Source organism: Sebastes fasciatus, chromosome 13, assembly GCF_043250625.1.
Source record: "Sebastes fasciatus isolate fSebFas1 chromosome 13, fSebFas1.pri, whole genome shotgun sequence".
In the NCBI taxonomy this organism is placed as follows: domain Eukaryota; kingdom Metazoa; phylum Chordata; class Actinopteri; order Perciformes; family Sebastidae; genus Sebastes; species Sebastes fasciatus.
This window is the reverse complement of record NC_133807.1, coordinates 24395780-24415945: the sequence shown is the minus strand read 5'-3', so window position 1 is coordinate 24415945 and position 20166 is coordinate 24395780. Positions and strand designations below refer to the sequence as shown.

Here is a 20166-nt window from a genome sequence, read left to right as displayed (position 1 = left end):
ACTAAATTAAATTAAATTAAATTAAATTAAATTAATTTAAATTAAAGAATTAGATTTATTTCAGTATTCATCTCCTTATTTATTTAATTATCTATGTATGTACTTTTTAAAATTATATTATATTATATTATATCATATTATATTATAAGAATCTTTGTGCATTCAATACAGGAAAGGGGCTGGAAGTGTGACCTTGTGCAGCATTACAGAAGTATTTTCTCCATTGTGATGTTTTGTTACAATATTCACTGACTTGTTATTATTCTTTACAGATATTAAAAAGTTTGGAGGACAGACAGTTTGCTTCTCTGGAGTTGGAGATGAAGGTGTCGGAGTCCATCTAGTGGTCACAACCAGGCAATGCAACAATACAAACTTCCTCTTAAAAAAATCTTTCAAAATAAAGTAGCCACGTTGAAGCAATCACAACTGAACAGAGGATATCCATCAAATAAATGATCGTAAACTGTAAACCATAGTACACACTTCCACAAAGTTTCACAAAACCCCTTTTTTTCACATTATCCTGCTGACAAACACACAAACAAATAAACAAACAAAAAAAAAGTAATAATAATCTGCTTTTATTTTGAAAAAAAACTACCGGAAGTGTTGGGACTTGACAGCGCTGTTAGTGTCGCTACGAGCAATGCTGCTCTTTTGTTAAGTAAAGTGGTGAGAAGTCTTGCTCCAAAACAAGATTTATGTGATTAAATGATCACTACCACCACACCTGCTGACATTAGTTACTGCAGGTGAAGGTAACGAGTCCTTGTTGGCTTCCACGACTACTTTATTTGGCTTTAGTTAGCTAACAACAGCAGCAGCTGCAGGTCTGTGCGGAGGAGAGGAGGATGTCGCTCCACGGGAAAAGAAAAGAGATCTACAAATACGAGGCTCCATGGACGGTGTACGCGATGAACTGGAGCGTCCGGCCAGACAAACGCTTCCGGCTGGCTCTGGGCAGCTTTGTGGAGGAATACAACAACAAGGTGTGTTTAGTTAGTTGGTGTTAGTGTTAGTGTTAGTGTGGTTCATTCATCAGATCAACGGTGGCCAGCTAATGCTAATGCTAGCTGTCCTGCGCAGCTGCAAGAGCATAACAATGTCTGTTGTTGTTGTTGTTATTCTCTTAATAACACTAAAGTATGAAGAGTTCATGTGTTTATATTCTGCATGCATGTTTTTGTGCATGCAATAGTAATATCACCACATAGAGTTAGTGCTAATCTAACCCTGGTTGCCTTGTAAACAGTACTTTAGTTTGAGATAGATGGGTAGGTAGATAGATGAATAGGTAGGTAGATAGATGGATAGGGAGGTAGGTAGGTAGGTAGATAGATGGATAGGGAGGTAGGTAGATAGGGAGGTAGGTAGATAGATGGGTAGGTAGATAGATGGATAGGTAGATGGGTAGGTAGATAGATGGATAGGTAGATAGATGGATAGGGAGGTAGGTAGATGGATAGATAGATGGGTAGGTAGATAGATAGATAGATGGATAGGTAGGTAGATAGATAGATAGATAGATGGATAGGTGGATAGGTAGATGGATAGATAGATGGGTAGGTAGATAGATAGATAGATGGATAGGTAGGTAGATAGATAAGTAGGTAGGTAGGTAGATAGATAAGTAGGTAGGTAGATAGATGGATAGATAGATAGATAGATGGATAGGTAGGTAGATAGATAAGTAGGTAGGTAGATAGATGGATAGATAGATGGATAGATGGGTAGGTAGATAGATAGATGGATAGGTAGGTAGATAGATAGGTAGGTAGATAGATGGATAGGTAGATAGATAGATAGATAGATAGGTAGGTAGGTAGATAGATGGATGGATAGGTAGGTAGGTAGGTAGGTAGGTAGGTAGGTAGGTAGGTAGGTAGGTAGGTAGGTAGGTAGGTAGGTAGGTAGGTAGGTGGATGGATGGATGGATAGATAGATAGTAACTTTATTGATCCGAGGGAAATTCAAGTTTCCAGCATCACAGTTCCATAGTGCAAAACATGTTAGTAAAAAGGCAGTAAAAAAGTTAGTAGTGCAAAGTACATAGTACAAACAAATATATCAGATATAAAAATACAAGGAGATGAAGAAAACTGTTAAAACTGAATATAGTGCAGGGTAACAGCTGTGATACAAGATTATTAAAAGAGTGAATATAGTGCAGAAGAGACTGTTAAAAAATGAGTATAGTCTAGGGTAACTCCAGTAGCTTAGTCTATGAATAATAGTATATAATAACAGGTACTGTGTGTGTGTTTGCTCCTGGTTCAGGTTCAGCTGGTGGGTCTGGAAGAGGAGAGTTCAGAGTTTGTCTGCAGGAACACATTTGACCACCCTTACCCCACCACCAAGATCATGTGGATCCCAGACACCAAGGGGGTGTACCCGGACCTGCTGGCCACCAGTGGGGACTACCTGCGCATTTGGAGGGTAAATTAAGAATGATTGATCTTTACAGGATAAGTCTGGTGATATATCTATTGTTTTTATGTTATTCAAATGTTCTGAAAAGTTAAAAACCAGCAATGAATTGGTCCTACTAACAAGTACTGCTTGTGCAGCCAAAACCTGATGTCTCATTCATCTGTGCCATAAATAAGATAAGGGAAATTGTTGTGAAGCTGTTGCAGTACAAAGTAAGAAAGAGTGCAATTATAAAATATCAAAAAACAGATATTCTAAATCCACAAATCCAAAATATACACGAAATAGAGCTCAATTGTTGTCCAAATACTATTAAAACAACACATCAGTGAGCCACACTGTTGTACTGTGTGACACATTCCTTCATTACATGAACACAGGTGCTGTAGTTTATTTCCAGTCAATCCCACACACACCATCTTGCTGCTTACTAGAGCACCAAATATGTATTAACCCACAGCTGGAAATAGTTCCCAACAAATGCTCTATTTATTCCCGTTTAGAAGCGTTTGCTAAAAGCTAAGGCACCCACTTGTTCTAGGAAATTACTAATCATAAATTTATATAAATAAAATTGCTAATATATTTACCATTCTGGCATTTATATTTAAACATCCCACTTCAGCATTTTATATTTACTTATTTGCGCTGTTGTTATATGTTAGATATTGCATGTCTTAATGCAAATATTTGTTATATTCTCATTTTTATTATTTGCTTATGTTTCTCTATATAGAGTGTGTTTATATTGTAGCATTATGTACAATATTGTAGCATTATGTACATCATTTACATGTTACATACTCCTTTATTTCTATTTTCTTACATTTATTTATGTTTATATAAGAGTAACTGGGGATCAATAAAGTATTTCTGATTCTAAGCATTTAAAAAAAGATAAATCTATATATTTGCAACCTGTCTTGGTAGTGGCCTTGGGGCTGAGTACCACCAGCAAGGTAGGGAAGAAAGTATTGAGAGACGGACTAACACATTGTTGGTTTTGCCTTTTCATGACATTTGTTGATAATAATAAAATAGACTACTGCCTGTCCATGTGAACTACAGTAGTCTGTGACTGCACTTCCAGAAGACATCTGTACCTGTCAAATATCAATCATTCGCAACTGTAGTATAAACACAAACTAGTCAGTGCTGTTGGGGTAACATAGGTTTCTTGTGGCAGCTGTGAAATGGTCACATTGACTTGAATATAGTGCAATATAATATAAGTCTACTTTTGCATTTATCACGCAGGTCAGCGACACAGAAACACGTCTTGAATGTTTGCTGAATAACAACAAGAACTCAGACTTCTGTGCTCCCCTCACATCCTTCGACTGGAATGAAGTTGATCCCAATCTGCTGGGTAAGAAATCCTCTAATATGATAAAATAGTAAGGAGGCTATCAGTTGGACTTATGTTGCTCTTTTATTTGTGTAGTTTAACATGTTGGCTCATTCTGCAGGTACTTCCAGCATCGACACCACCTGCACTATCTGGGGGTTGGAGACCGGTCAGGTGTTAGGACGGGTGAACCTGGTGTCTGGGCACGTGAAGACTCAGCTGATTGCTCATGACAAAGAGGTGTGTGTGTGTGTGCTGTAAAATGAAGCCCTACCTGTACGCAGCCTAAAAGAATACTTAGATCAACGTCTTTATGTGCAGGTGTATGACATCGCATTCAGCCGTGCAGGAGGTGGTAGAGATATGTTTGCCTCTGTAGGAGCAGATGGATCCGTCCGCATGTTTGACCTCCGGCATCTGGAGCACAGCACCATCATCTACGAAGACCCCCAGCACCACCCGCTGCTCCGCCTCTGCTGGAACAAGCAGGACCCCAACTACTTAGCTACAATGGCCATGGACGGCATGGAGGTCAGTTTACTGTATCGGTAGCCATGATTCTGTCCACCTTTTCTGTAATTAAATGGAAACTTTGGTAAGCCAAAGAAGCCATTTCATTAATGCGGAGAACAAAACATGAAATATTGAAGTTAATGGACTCTTTACCACTGTTTCACAGTAATATTTTATACATAAATATTATAATTCTAATAAACATAACTGAATGAGAGTCAAGTACCTGCATTAATATTGCTGTTTGATAGGTGGTCATCCTGGACGTACGCGTGCCCTGCACTCCGGTGGCTCGGCTGAACAATCATCGGGCTTGTGTCAACGGCATCGCCTGGGCCCCTCACTCGTCGTGTCACATCTGCACTGCAGGTAAAGGCACCTATGGATTGTGGGATATAGAAGAAAAAAACAGATGCTAGCAGAGACACTTCATAAACTCATCATTCCACTCATGTTTTGAAAATGAACAAAACATTAAAAAAAAGTTTGGTCACTGCACTGGCATTTCTATTTATCAAAAAAAAAACTAATCAGAGGAGAAGAATGTAGGAATGTTGTGGGAAAACAACATTAGGTGCCAATTTTTTAAAGAAAGTTTGAGGTAGATTCTTTCGACTGAACCGCGCATCATTAATGAGCGCAGTCAGAAGGACTCAAACTAACTGCAAAGCTACATTCTTAATCACTCAACCTGTATTTTTCATCAAATAAAGATCAAAGATCAAATTTGGAATGACAGAAATGTTCAATAAAATCTGATGACTGAACAGGACTAAGATTAAATAAAAAAAATCATGATTTTTCGGTTACTAAAACCGGACTAAAATGTTTTGAGTTGTCGTCGACAAACTATGAAGGATAAAAATGACTAAAATGTGACTTAAACTAAAAAGCATTTTCGTTTTAAGACTAAATCTAAAATAGCTGCACACAATTAACACTGCTTTCGTCTGAAACAGCCCAAACCTGTACAGTAAAGGGACCTTAAGGCTGAACTTTATCTGTAGCAGTTCCCTGCTCCCACAGTCTGAAATCTCTCCTCTAATGCCCTCTCTTCGTGTCTTTCTTCCTCAGCCGACGACCACCAAGCTCTGATCTGGGACATCCAGCAGATGCCCCGGGCCATTGAGGATCCCATCCTGGCCTACACTGCTGAAGGTGAGATCAACAACGTGCAGTGGGCGTCCACGCAGCCGGACTGGATCGCCATCTGCTACAACAACTGCCTGGAGATCCTGCGTGTCTAAAGCCACCCGACGAAGAAGAGGAAGCTCTTTTCTTGTTTCAGATTTGGACTTGATTTTTAGTCCTCGTCCCGCTGCGTTCAAGACAAAGTCACGAGTGAACTTTCTGAACGTGTTTGGAGTATCGCGCACCTACCCCACAATAACCTGGTTTACAGTTTGTTCCATGTCATTTACTCCTATTGTTCTATTAAACATGTTTAAGCTCTTATTTATTTTGCTCACAAGGTAGTGTTCAGATAAACTCTGAGCGGTTGTCTATGACAATCTGATTTTTATACTTGTTGGTGTGATTTCAGCCAGCTGTGAGATTATCTTGAAGGGTTTAGATGTTTGTGCGTTTCATCTGTTTGAGTTGTAAACGTTGATACGAACTACTGTAGGGGACAGAAGATGACCTCTCCAGGTTAGTGCTGTAGCCTTCTTGTGGACTCTTACCATATTATTGGTGATTGAAATATCCGTATATTATGGTCTTGTCTACCCCTGTACATTTTTTTCAAATGGGTGTATGTCCAGAATCTCAGACTTGAGGCTCAAACTTGTGACCTGTGCAACTTTTATAAATTATAAACTAACCTGAGAGGGATTCGTATCGTACCTACAGTGGTTTCTGTCATCGCATGGTGTGTTTTAGTTTGGCTGGCGACGCTGTGAGGCAGCCATGTACAGCAGCACTCAGAACCTACCAGAGCAATGTCGTTCAGCCTTTTTGAACTCCCGACCTTTTCTCTTCTTCTTTGTTTGTAGAGGATTGTGCTTTGAAAGCTGCTTTTCTCTTTGTGTTTATAGAGTGAGTTGTGAAACGGGAGGAGCGTGAAACAACTTTCTGACTGAGTCTGCCTCTCTCTTTTTGTTGTTTTCAATAATTAAAGGGTCATGTCCTTGTAGCATGCCAATACAAGGCAAAAATGTACATACATATAAATATATCAACGCAAGATGTTGGTAAGACAAGTGTTCATGTTGTAGCTTTTTCATAAAGTTTATTATTGAATTTGCTCTAATAAATTGTATTCCTCCGTGTCCTAGGAACAAACTTGTTGACGTGTTGCTTCGTTTTGTGAAGTTGCAATTGGTTTACCGATAATGTCAGTCTTTATAAAACTGACATAAGTATCAATAAATACATGTATACATAAATACAACCGTAAATAAATAAATTAATACAGAAATAAATAAAATAAAAAAATATGTAAATAAATACATTAATGTTCAAATAAATTAATTAATTAATGTTCAAATAAATATGGAAATTAATAAATTAATGTTCAAATAAATATGGAAATAAATGCATGAATAAATGAATAAGTTCATGTTAAAATAAATATGAAATGTACAGGGAAAATTTACCAGGAATCGTTTGCTTCTGTCGGGCTCGCCTAATTGACGAATCCTGCTTTAGACTGAGGTTAGGACCTCTTACCTAACTAACATACAGACACAGAAATACATACATTAATAAATAAATGTAATTGGACAAAAATGTAAAATAATGTAATGTTAAATACATTTTAAATATTTATTTATGACCTGTTGGATTATCAGCTTTCATATCAGTATTTATTTTAACAATTAATTTATTCTTTTATGCATTTATTCATTTCTGTATTTATTTCACCATTTATTATATATTTATTTTTTTATTTATTCCAGTTTCTATTTATTTATACATTTGTATATTTCTGTATTTATTTTTTTCTATATTTATTTATTTAATGATCGAATGAGTCATTTTTTGTCCTCCATACTTATTAGGCAGGTCCTGTCTAGAAGGGAGCCCGCAAACTGCAAAATCTGATCTGAGATCTGCAAACACTCTCTCTAGACTCTCTGTCCGACAATGTGTCCTAACCTAAACTATTCAACACCAATGCCTAACTAACTATTCAAGGTTAATGCCTAACTTTAACCATACAAGATCAATGCCTAACTTTAACAATGTCACGAGAGCGTGCGGGCTCCCTTTCAGCCACTATCTATTTGGCATTGTCAGCACTGTTGTTATTGCACAGTCTAAGTTCAAAGAATGAATTTAAAGAGGGGGCACTCGGATTTGAACCGGGGACCTCTTGATCTGCAGTCAAATGCTCTACCACTGAGCTATACCCCCTCACAAATGAATAAACCACAGGTATTGATTTTCCACAGATCCTCTCTCCTGCTGTGTTTGCATAGCAAGTACTTGAGTGGTGTGAATGTGTGTGTATGAGTGCATGTATGTGTGTAGATAGACAGGACGGCATATTCATTTCTCACTTCTAAAACCAAATTTGAGCAAATGCTAAACGTTTATGTTTTATTTCCCAGGTTTGACAGGTCATGCGTGTGTCCTTTAATTTCATCCCCAAGTTTCTGCTGTAGTACGAGGGGGATCACATTCAACTGATCACTTTACTTAAAGGAACGGTGTGTAACATTTAGGGGGATCTATTGGCAGAGATGGAATATAATATTAATAAGTATGTTTTCTTTAGTGTATAATCACCTGAAATATTTTTTTTACCTTAGAACGAATCGTTTAAATCTACATACGGAGCCGGCCACCATGTTTCTACGGTAGCCCAGAATGGACAAACTAAACATTGGCTCAAGGCACACGGAAGAAGTTTCAGTTGGTTGTAATCTGCAACCTCACCGCTAGATGGCGCCATATCCTACACACTGCACCTTTAAAGGAATACTTCACCCACAAAATGATCATTTGTATATCAACTACTCACCCAGTGTTACCTTGAAGAAAACTTTCATTTTTCTCAAAACCACTGCTTTCATGTTTTTACGTTACCCAACACGCTTGTGAAACTGCGGTAATGTGAGCCACAGAGTTCAAAACCGTGGCACCGCCAGCCGCCATCTGACTTCCATTGCTCCTAAAGTAGTGTTATTATGGTAAGGATGGCCTCTGAGTGAGGAGAACAGCGTTCTCTTCGAAAGAGAGGAGGGGTACTCAGTTTGTTGCAATCTGCAACCACACCACTAGACGCTGCCAAATCCTACACACTGTACCTTTAAGTTACTTTCCACCACCGTGTAGAAGTCATTCATAACTCTGCATATCCATCATTAAATACATTTCTATGTCATCTAAGAAAATCCATCAGTTGAATCAGACTCGTAGTTGCAGTGTATGCTTTCAGAGTCACACAGTGCTGAATGTTTGTATGTTATGTGGTGAGTAATCTGAAAAATCAAAAAGCGTTACGGACTCCCAGTGTAACTCTGCGGTGTCTTTAATCTAAAAAAAAAAAAAAAAAAGAGAAATAACAGGAATTTGTGCTTCAAGAAACATTATACAGAATTATAAATGTTTAAAAGGTCATTACATTCACTTTGTGGTTGGAACTGTGAAATCATCTCAACAGAGGACGCCTTGAGGCAACAGTTACCGTCCACTCCGCTTGACGTAAAAAAAACCTTCTGCAGTTTTTCTCTTCACCTGTTTTAAGTATCACAGTCTAGAGAACGAGTCCTCTAATGTTGGCACTTTCAGACAAACACATCAGGTACATTGTGAAAAATAGTTGACACGTGTTTGAGTTGAACAGAGCAGATATACAGACACAGAAATAGGGAAACAAAGCAAAACAAAGCTATGTGTAAATGTACAAGAAACCATGAAGTCCTGCTTGGTTGTGTAAGTTGTAATACCTTCTCATGATCAAATGTCACGCCTAACAAGTCTGTGGATTCATGTCTAAATGTCAGAACATGAATAATATGAGATGAAAATACGTTGAAGCCTCCATCCTTCACAGTGTGCCAGACAGCTACCGTATGCCTTTTGATATTTTTCAACATAAACCGAAAACAAAAGTGAGTCTCTAACTTATAACACTCATAGTTTATTACATTTACTAGACGTACATCTCTAATATTAGGAAAATAAATTCAACTCCAAATAAATGATTACATTTTTCTAAGTCTAAATGTGCAATTCTTATACAAAGTGAATGCAGATAATTCTTCGTGTGAAACACATTAGTAGTCCTTGACATTTCACTTCTCTTCAGGGAAACGCTGGTCCGGGATCCAGCAACTGCATGATGCATGTATATGTTTGTTTGCTGTCAACTCATGTTTCACAATATGCCCACCCTGCTGGGCGGGAATAATCTCTTCATTGCACAGGACCTGTCGGGTGTGAAGGGACGCTGGAGCACCGTAGAGTCTGTGCGTAAGAAACAGGAGGCACTCTGAACCCTCAGTGGCGTCCCACGCCCTACAGCAGCATCTGAACAGGACAGAGGAGGTTTGAAGGGAGGAGAAGGATCGGGGAACGTATGGCTGTCCCGTCCAAAGGACCAGGCTTTTGGCTGGTGTTCTAGCTGCCTGGCAAGACCGGGTCAGAGACATGCCTCTGGATCTCCTGCATCTCTGTGGAGGTCTCCAGGTGCTCAGGGAGGGAGGGGAAGCGCTGGCCGACACATAGAAGTCCAGGGAGCTCTAGGACCAATGGAAATTTAGGAGGGGTGAGGTCCACGGAGGGCAGGTGGTGTGGTTCGGCCTCCGGCGACATGGATGCCGTGTCATCAGAGGCCGCAGTGAGATGGATTCCGCTGGACAGGGAGTCCTTGGATTTGTGGTTGAAGTCCGAGTCTGGACTCTGGAAAGAGAGAGAAGGATTAAGCCTGATGTTCACAGCAAGAGCGAAGCAAACTTTTCGTGCGGCGTGATAACATACAAAGTCAATGCAAAAAGGCGAATAGACACAAATTTGCAAAACTCCATTCAGAAAACAAGCAATTTAAAAGTTGTTTGATTGTCGTCTTGCAGACAGACCCGACAAAGCATGGATTCAGACTTTTTACAAATCAGCATCATTATGTAGTTATTTCGGCATTCTTTTGATCTGTTTATTGCAATTAAATCACAACACTATCTGCTTCTTTTGGGTTCATATCGCAGTGGCGACGTGTGGCTTGCTAGATACAGTCAGTGTAATGACACTGTATGTGAATAAAGTTTGCCGCTAGGTGATGTTATGAACCCAGACACGACGGCGTTTGGTTTTCTGACATATCTGGGCTTTGAAGTGCTGGTAGGTAGATTTTGTTACCTTTGAGTATCACCCATAATGTCAAACTGTTCCTTTAATTTACAAATTTAAGAGTTGACAGCTTTGCAAAAGGTTAAAATTACTTGGCGTCAGTGGAATTACTCTCATGAGGAATCCAAAAATGAACGAGCAGCAAACTTGTGATAACTGTACGTATGTAAAGTGAACACAACACCTGTAGGAGTGAGGCAGTGCTGTCAATCTGTACAGGCTGGATTGGAGGGACGGTATGTATCGTGGGTGCTCCCGTGCTGTACAGGGTGGTGGGGTGAGGCGGGTGAGTGCTGGGGGACACAGCGCTGTAGGCCGGAGGCACCGGGGCCATCTGCCTCTGGAGGAGCTGCAGGATCACATTGATGTCTGCGGTCATACGGGTCTCCAGTCTGGGCAGTGGAGAGAAACACATCAGGATCTTCATGAGCAGAAAAACACACAACTTAAAGTTCTACTGATGTTGTTTTGATGGTGGATGGATTTTTTTTTCAGAGTCCTCTTGTCTGCTTTTACAAAAATGTCCACTAGGTTTCTCTCTCGCTCTCTGTACAGCATCTCTCTCTCCCTCATACGCACATGTATAACAGGAACCACACACATGGCTGACTTAACAGAGGATGTTTCTACATTTTCCTGTCTCACCTTTGACCCTTAACTCTAATCTTTACTTGTCTTTCCCTCCACCTCTCATACATATGAAACTCACATTAACAGCATGCACACAACCAGCTGGGAACTGATATGCAAATACAGCATGAGAGGAAGGGAGGAGCTTCCAGGAGTGTGACGTGGAGGTAAACATCAGCTGTTGAATGATGATAACGCAACACCCAATTACATGATTTATAACAGGGGGTATAGCTCAGTGGTAGAGCATTTGACTGCAGATCAAGAGGTCCCCGGTTCAAATCCGGATGCCCCCTCTTTATTTTCACTCTTAAATAAATACACCCACATGAAACCAACTCACCGGTTTAACTGGGACTGCAGCAGCTCCAGTCTGGACTCCAGCTCGCTGGGTCGATCCTCAGCACAGGGAGGAGGGTGGAAACTGGCCCTGACGGAGGACTGTCGTCTCTGGCTGTCCGAGAATTGGCTGGCTTGGCGGTCTGGCCAGTAGCCATACAGGCCTGACATGCTGATGGGGGCTGCTGCTGTGCACAAGAAGAAGAAGAGTCATCCTTTCATTTTTGAAACACTTTACTTTCTGTTATTCAAAAAAATGATGCAATATGTATGAAAGATTGGCTGTAGGAGAACCAGTCAGTGTTTCCTCTAGTCTGGGATCTTTTATTAGTGTTTATTTTCATAGAATTTTCAATTTTTATTCAAATTTAGCTTTAGTTTTACTAGTTTATTCCCCTCTTTGTTTTTTATGTTGTTCTTTGCCTGCTTACATACATGTGTCCTTGTCTACTCTTGAATGCTTTTCTGTTGCCCGTTTGTTTATATGTCGTCAAGGAAGACTGACAGCTTATTCACCCCTTCTTTCTTTTTTTTAAGTAATACTGTTATACTTATGACTACAGTTATGATTACCATTATTTATTTCTTTTCCCTAATTGGCTACTCATATGAAAAAGAATAAAAACAAAGTAAATTTAGTTCTTTGAAGAGGGGGGTTGGTTGCGGGCCAAAACAAAAAAAAGTTTTAGTGCCGACATCATCTAAGTTATTTGTATTGTTTTTGTTAATTAAATTAGTTTTTTGCCGTTGATGTTACATTCACTTTTACTTTACTTTTGCTTTTAGTTTCAGTTCTATTTTTACTAGTATTGGTAGGGTTTGTATTTTAAAGGTACATTGACACGTTTGTATCTGTGTAAAAAGTATTTTGTAACACAAACTGTAAGTTTTTATAGTTGCAGCCACTTCAAAATTTCACATGTAAAAGTACACAAATTTATTATCTTTGGTAAACTTTGCAAAACAATACAAACTCTTTTAAAACATTTTCTAATTTGGTTCAATTTTCTGTGTGTTTTTTATTTGGCTTTCTGTTAAGAACTGGGTTCAGATGTGGCGACGTCTGGCAGGAAGACCGGAGTTGATATGCTGCAGGTGTGTGTCTTAATATGATGATTAATGTCAGGTGCCAGCAGCCACCGCCCAGGAGAAGGAGGAAGAGGAGGGAGAGCACACCCCCCTACACACAGACACACTAGACAGTCAGGGGAAGAACAAAAGGACGGGGAAACAGAGGAAACACTGGGAAAACTGGACTGTCAGGTGACATCATCACACTTTCAGTTTAAAGCATTGATTTAAACTTACTACTATATACTCTGGACATGAATTTAGGTACCCTGGACTTGTCTAGGCACCAAAGTTTGATGACTAAAAAACTAAAACCCGAATGATCACAAATCAGACGCTACACCATCTCACTATGACTCAAAGAGGTAAAGGAAGGAGATTCAGTTTGTGAGGGCTTCTTCCTAATTTTACTCCTCTCTATCATCAAATGGGATTTAAGTATTATCACTGCATTCAAAAGAGGAGCCTAGATTCATTCAATCAATCAATCAATCATTCAATCAATCAATCAATCAATAAATAAATATTTGGTATCCCTAACACGTCTGGAGAAACACGGTGGCGTCTGACGTTGCCCTAAAAGTAGAGAAAGACATGTAGGAAAAGTGTGCTGTAAAAACTATGGCTAAGTTAAAATTATTTGGGAAAGAACCTCAAGTGAATCTGAAGAGGGCACTGATGGAATTGTGATTTGAAAATTAATTTGGTTCACCTGTAAGATGTTTCAAGGCTCTAACGGGCCTATTTGAGACCACCCAGACATGACTGATGAAGGGATTGTAGGTAGTCTTTACCTGAGTATGGCGGTCCTCCGAGGTCTACAGGCGGTCCCATCCCTGTCGAGGGTCCACTGTGAGGCAGGAGGTTGACCACCGCTGGGGGGTAGTCTCTGGTGTCACCTCCGGCGGGGTACAGCTCCCCCTTGCTGTGTCCCATGGGCTTCATCTCCTCATCACTAGACTGAGAACAGATGCTGGCACTGCTGCAGAGGTCGTCCCAATGGGATCCTGCCAGCGTGCCCTGGTGGTGGTTCGCCATTGGACAGGACTGATCGGGGTAAGAGTCTTCGCGGTCCATGCCGTCTGAACAGACATTGTCACAGGACAGTCAGGATGAGATAATAATAATATGGAGATTAGATACAACAGGAACATATGGAAGTGTGTTGTCCCTCACTCACCTGGTCGGTTTCGACGACGCAGGGAGCTTCTCCGATGCCTCGTCCGGCGGTAGCCACATTCAGAGTCCCTGCCCGGGGTTGGCTGGTGTATTCTATCTGCCTGATACATATCAGCTTCAGTAATTCAAAAATACACACCAGATCTCATACTTAAAGGATATATATATTCTTGGACTGTCCTACATCATTATGTATAATAAATCTATCAATCTACATCGAAGCACAATGATCCACAAGAAAAAGAAAAACACAGTAGTACATAAACAATAGGCCCAGATGTGACCGGTGCATCGCCAAAAGTAATTTTCTGATTTGTTTAGGATGGAATATTTCTTAGCATATAAAGACAAAGATACAATATAAAACTGGGAAGTCTAAAGCAGGTATGACCAAGTGATGATATCTTTTTTGATTTCACCACTTTAAAGGGATCGTTTTGGGTGTTTTGAGGTGGGGTTGTATGAGGTATTTATACATAGTCAGTGTATGACCTACAGTAGATGACGGCACGCCCCCAGTTTGGAGAAACAGACAGGAGTTACCACACGGAAGCAAAGTAATGTACTGCTGTAGACGGGGCCAGCAGCAAAACATATTTTAGCCAACTAAAACAAAGGCTCACCTAAAAAAAATCATCAGTTCAAGTGTACACTGCAGTATATTTAGAATATTTTCGCCGGTTTACCTTGCCATGAAACAGCTATACAGTCTATGTTTCCGACGGGGACTGAAGCCGTTAACTATGCTCTTGCCAAAGCAACCAGACTCCATAGAAAAAAACTGTAATTTTACCTCGCAGAACACATGAGTTGCTGGTCAACCGCTGCCTCGATCGGTCAGTTTGTTTGAGTTATTGTGTGATTTTGGTTAGTTCGGATTCACCACAGTCACACAATAGCACAAACGAACTAACCAATCGAGGCAGCGGTTTACCAGCACCTCCTGTGTTCTGCGAGGTAAAATTACTGTTTTTTTCAATGGAGTCTGGTGGCTTTGGTGAGAGCATAGATGTATACAACAGCTTCAGTTCCCCGTCGGAAAAGGACTGTCTGACAGCAAGGTAAAGCTGTGAAAATACTCTAAATATAGCGTACACTTAAACTGATATTGATTTTTTTAGGTGGACCTTTCCTTTAGGTGGCTAAAATACATTTTGCTGCCGGCCCTTTCCACAGCAGCATACTTTGCTTCTGTGTGGTAACTCCTGTCTGCCTCTCCAAACTGGGGGCGTGTCGACCGTCATCTACTGAAGGTAATACACTAACTATGGATAAATACCTCATACAACCGCACTTCAAAACACCCAAACTATCCCTTTAAGGTGGCCTGTGGAGTTTCTGACCCCTTGTGGTGCTATAGAGCCATGTTTTACTGAGCATGCTCTGAATAGAGGCAGTTAAGTGTCATAAATGTGGGAGATATGCCAGTAAAAGAGGATAAAAAAAAGATTGCAAGCCGATACTCCACAGTGCACCTATTTAATCTTCTTTCATTAGTGATCAAACAGGTTAAAACTGGTTTTCTTAGGCCTATAGGCCAAAACAAAAGCACAGATTAAATAGAAGGCCTGAGATCACTTTTAGGATGTTTCTATGCGCAGCATCGCCCTCTGGAGGCACTCACATCTCTCAGGTTGAAGGTGATCTCCAAGTTGTCCCAGAACATGTCGGCGAAGTCGGGGTACATGTCCAGCACCTCCAGTAGGTCGTCTCTCTGGATCTTGTGAAGGTCGCAGTAGGTCAAAGCCCTGACGTCAGCGCTGGATTTACCCGGCCTCCCGTACAGACTGATGGGTTCACCAAAGATATCGTTCTTTCCTACAGAAACCACAGCGAAAGGAAAGAAGAGCATGGGAAAAGAGTGACAGTTCATCAATAGATGTTTGACTGAAAAACAAAGCATTAGAGTGACACTGATCCTCAACAGCACTGCTGCTCAAAACAAATGACAGATCCCCTCAAACACAGCAGTGACAAAAGAAAAAGAAGTGACCTATGCAGCCTGGATCTGAGTGCTGGGCCTATTGATGATCAATGCCACTGTGGAATGGAAGTGGATCTGTGCCCAAACACCTCTGGCAACACAACACAGTGTGTGTACGAGTGTTGTGCGGTGTAAAGAGCAGTGTGAGTTGTGGCTTTGTGGGAAAGAGACGAAAAAACGTGAAAAAATCCATTCGAATTGTGGTTTTAGTTGTAGTAATTTAACAAAAACATAGCAACATGCTGTGGTTACAGTGTACAATGTTCCTGCAGTGTAAAAATACGATTTTTTTGCAATTTATTTGTTATCGGCATTGGTCATTATTATTGACATTATATACGTGAAATGATTTATTGATTATTCAAATGATGAAAATAATGGCTGGAAAAAAGGACAGAGTACGCAGAACCTCTTGCAGCTCACCTAGTATGGCCACCACCACGTCGTCCCTGAGGATCTCTATGGAGCCTCTGGAAATGAAGTAGACGGCGGAGAGAATGTCCCCACTGTGGACCAGAGTGTCACCAGGCGGAGCGTGGGTGGTCTTGAATCGCATGGCCAGCGCCCGCAGGCAGCCTTTGTTGGCACCTCGAAAGGCTTTGCAGTTCTGCAGCAAGCTGCGGTTCAAATGGAGGCAGATGTCAGCCTGCAGACACTCAGGGAAACCCTTTAAAACCTGCAGGGCAACAGAGGGCACTGGGTGAATCTACTGTAAATAATTCACCATTGTATTTGCATAATTCTTTTCTGTATCTGTTTGTCCTGTATCTTTACAACCATGTAATCTAAAAATGCAAAATGCAAAATGAATCTGAAAGGTGCATAATAAGGAAACTGTGAGAGAGAGAGAAGGAGAGCAGATTGTGTCAGATTGATTCAGGCGGGGCACATAGGACAGTGGCTCCAAGTGATTATCTATTCTCACATTGAATTGGCAGGCGCTAATGCTGCTCTCCGGCTGTGTCATGCTCCAGTGCCGGTAGCAGCCCAAGCCCAAGCAGAGATATGACGCACATCACCACTAAAAACGTAGCCTCGCAATTTTTCCGCCTCAGTGGAAACACTCATGTGTGTTTAAATGAAAAGGGGGCACCCAGATTTGAACTGGGGACCTCTTGATCTGCAGTCAAATGCTCTACCACTGAGCTATACCCCCCACTGAACACTGTCCCAGTGATGTTTTAGTTGATCTATACAGAAGCACATATGAATCCCAAAATCTGTTTCAACTAGAGGGAAAAAGCTGACTGTGATATAGGTTTTGTTGGAAGATTTAAAATATGTATTATAGTTATCATTCTGAAAGCAAATCTGCTTTCCTGGAAACCTGGATTTCTGTTAATTTCAGTATGAGGTTACATAAAAGTTCAATTTGGGAAAACTGGGTCATTGTGGCAACAAAGAACAAGGCGAACAACCAATGTGGGTCAAACACAGAATATCAAAGGTAATGCTGCAAACAACAGTGGGATGTATAAAAAACTAGGGCTGTCAATAGATTAAAATATGTAATCATGATTAATCGCATGATGGTCCATAGTTAATCACGATTAATTGCAAATTAATAGCACATTTTTTTATCTGTTCAAAATTTACCTTAAATGGAGATTTGTCAAGTATTTAATACTCTTATCAACATGGGAGTGGACAAATATGCTGCTTTATGCAAATATATGTATATATTTATTATTGAAAATCAACTAACAACACAAAACAATGACAAATATTGTCCAGAAACCCTCACAGGTACTGCATTTAGCATAAATAAATCATAACATGGCAAACTGCAGCTCAACAGGCAACAACAGCTGTCAGTGTGTCAGTGTGCTGACTTGACTATGACTTGCCCCAAACTGCATGTGATTATCATAAAGTGGGCATGTCTGTAAAGGGGAGACTCGTGGGTACCCAGAGAACCCATTTTGAGACTTTTTTTCTATTGTCTTGTTTTTGACATTTTTCAGACTTTTTTTTCAGACTTTTTTTCTTCAGACTTTTTTTCTTCCGACATTTTGACATCTTTCAGACTTTTTTGTCAGACATTTTTCAGGCTTTTTTTTCAGACTTTTTTTCTATGGACTTTTTTTTTGACATCTTCAGACTTTTTTTCTTCCGACATTTTGTTATCTTTCAGACTTTTTTGTCAGACATTTTTCAGACTTTTTTTCTTGCGAAATTTTTTTTGACATCTTTCAGACTTTTTTTTCCAGACAGTTTTTCAGACTTTTTTTTCAGAATTTTTTCAGATTGTATTTTTTCCGACATTTTTTTTTTGACATCTTTCAGACTTTTTTTTCCAGACATTTTTCAAACTTTTTTTTCAGAATTTTTTCAGTTGTATTTTTTCCGACATTTTTTTTTGACATCTTTCAGATTTTTTTTTTGACATTTTCCAGATATTTTTCAGACTTTTTTTTCAGATTTTTTTCAGATTGTATTTTTTCAGAATTTTTTTTTTGACATCTTTCAGACTTTTTTGTCAGACATTTTTCAGAATTTTTTTCTTCCGACATTTTTTTTGACATTTTTCAGACTTTTTTTTTCCAGACATTTTTCAGACTTTTTTTTCAGAATTTTTTCAGTTGTATTTTTTCCGAAATTTTTTTTTGACATCTTTCAGATTTTTTTTTTGACATTTTCCAGATATTTTTCAGACTTTTTTTTCAGATTTTTTTCAGATTGTATTTTTTCAGAATTTTTTTTTTGACATCTTTCAGACTTTTTTGTCAGACATTTTTCAGAATTTTTTTCTTCCGACATTTTTTTTGACATTTTTCAGACTTTTTTTTTCCAGACATTTTTCAGACTTTTTTTTCAGAATTCTTTCAGACTTTTCGTTTTTTCCAAAAAATTTTCTATGGACTTTTTTTTTTTACATCTTTCAGACTTTTTTTCTTCCGACATTTTGACATCTTTCAGACATTTGTTTTGACATTTTTCAGACTTTTTTGTCAGACATTTTTTCTTTCGACATTTTTTTTCAGAATTCTTTTCTATGGACTTTTCTTTTCACATCTTTCAGACTTTTTTTATTCCGACATTTTTTTTTAAAAATCTTTCAGAATTTTTTGTCAGACATTTTTCAGACTTTTTTTTCTATGGACTTTTGTTTTTACATCTTTCAGACTTTTTTTCTTCCGAAATTTATTTTGACATTTTTTAGACATTTTTTTCCAGACATTTTTTCAGACTTTTTTTTTTACATCCTTCAGACTTTTTTTTCAGACATTTTTCAAACTTTTTTTCAGACTTTTTTTCTATGGACATTTTTTTTGACATCTTTCAGACTTTTTTTTCTTCCGACATTTTTTTTAACATATTGAAATATAAATAGGGATAAATAATAGACTAAATAAATGTGGAACTATAAAGCATTATAATTATAAGCATTTTAATTTATTTTCACATTTATTTGTTCATTTATTTCTGTGTATATATATATATATATATATATATATATTCTACAAGTATTCTACAAGTATTCCTCTTTATATTTCCACATTTATTTTCTTATTCTTTTACAGATTTATTCTTTATTATGGCACTCCTATAACTCCATATAGAGTAGGATTTAAGCTTTGTAAGGTAGACTTGTATGCAGAAATGAAACATGCATTGTACAGCTGAGGGGCCAGTATAGCAGTTGTGGTTTGGGATTATGTAGACAAAAAGGTCACATAGTTGGAGAGGGGGCACCCAGATTTGAACTGGGGACCTCTTGATCTGCAGTCAAATGCTCTACCACTGAGCTATACCCGCTGTTGCCCTGTCAGCTCAAGAACCAAAATAATTTGCAATTTAAAGTTTTATGTAAAAGTATAAAGCAACAACTCCATCTTTCTAAACTGTCCAAAAATCCACTTTCCAACAAAAAAAAGTCATAACAACATACATTAACATAACATAACATAAGTCACTTGCCTCTTGTGAACTAGTGCACAACCATGAGGGTGTGTGAATGTCTTACATGACTTACAGCGTTCATGTCGATGCCGTTGGTGTAGGACCAGGCATGTTGGAAGTACTCCTCCAACCTCTGTCTCAGGCCTCCTGGTATCTGGTGGAAACGGATGAACTCTTTGACCCGCAGCATCTGGGTGTGGTACCGGGCCGTGCCTGAGTACAGCCTCTGAATGATGGCCGACACGTTACCAAAGATACTGGCGTACATGAGAGCTGCACGGGACAGAAGACAGAAATACCATATGTTGGAGGAATTGATGACATCAAGACTGGATAAATGTACATTTTTAAAAAAACAGTTATTAAAAAAAAAACGGTAACTACGACGGCGTAATAGGGGCCATTGAAGGGGGGTAATATTACAGAGAAAAAACTCAGAATTTCCAAGATTAAAGTCATAAATTTACAAGAA

At 39.1% G+C, this 20166-nt stretch overlaps 2 protein-coding genes and 4 non-coding genes across 8 annotated transcripts in view; 2 read left to right on the top strand and 4 right to left on the bottom strand.

Moving 5' to 3' along the window:
* The first annotated feature begins 610 nt into the window (after positions 1-610).
* Positions 611-6577, top strand: dcaf7 (ddb1 and cul4 associated factor 7). Its single transcript, XM_074656369.1, has 7 exons — positions 611-992; positions 2281-2439; positions 3691-3802; positions 3903-4021; positions 4103-4312; positions 4546-4663; positions 5369-6577. Exons 1-7 carry the CDS (start codon positions 855-857, stop codon positions 5539-5541), a joined length of 1029 nt encoding a protein of 342 aa, XP_074512470.1. The 5' UTR covers positions 611-854; the 3' UTR covers positions 5542-6577.
* Positions 6578-7579: 1002 nt separating this feature from the next.
* trnac-gca (transfer RNA cysteine (anticodon GCA)) lies at positions 7580-7651 on the bottom strand. Its single transcript has one exon. It is a non-coding gene; the product is annotated as a tRNA-Cys (tRNA).
* A 1102-nt stretch (positions 7652-8753) lies between these two features.
* kcnh6a (potassium voltage-gated channel, subfamily H (eag-related), member 6a) overlaps positions 8754-20166 on the bottom strand; it is a 34338-nt gene continuing 22925 nt past the window's right edge. Inside the window, exons 9-16 of one of the 3 annotated variants that reach the window (XM_074656355.1) lie at positions 19768-19967; positions 16215-16467; positions 15432-15625; positions 13809-13908; positions 13423-13710; positions 11562-11745; positions 10773-10980; positions 8754-10144 (exon numbers count right to left, since the gene is read on the bottom strand). In XM_074656355.1, the coding sequence (XP_074512456.1) occupies positions 9863-10144; positions 10773-10980; positions 11562-11745; positions 13423-13710; positions 13809-13908; positions 15432-15625; positions 16215-16467; positions 19768-19967 (1709 nt within the window). In that variant the 3' untranslated portion in view covers positions 8754-9862. Of the gene's footprint in view, positions 10145-10772; positions 10981-11561; positions 11746-12181; positions 12753-13422; positions 13711-13808; positions 13909-15431; positions 15626-16214; positions 16468-19767; positions 19968-20166 lie in introns of those variants that run through there. The other 2 variants (XM_074656356.1, XM_074656357.1) reach the window with 2 other exon arrangements.
* On the top strand, positions 11443-11514 carry trnac-gca (transfer RNA cysteine (anticodon GCA)). Its single transcript has one exon. It is a non-coding gene; the product is annotated as a tRNA-Cys (tRNA).
* trnac-gca (transfer RNA cysteine (anticodon GCA)) lies at positions 16876-16947 on the bottom strand. The gene has a single exon. It is a non-coding gene; the product is annotated as a tRNA-Cys (tRNA).
* Positions 19479-19550, bottom strand: trnac-gca (transfer RNA cysteine (anticodon GCA)). Its single transcript has one exon. It is a non-coding gene; the product is annotated as a tRNA-Cys (tRNA).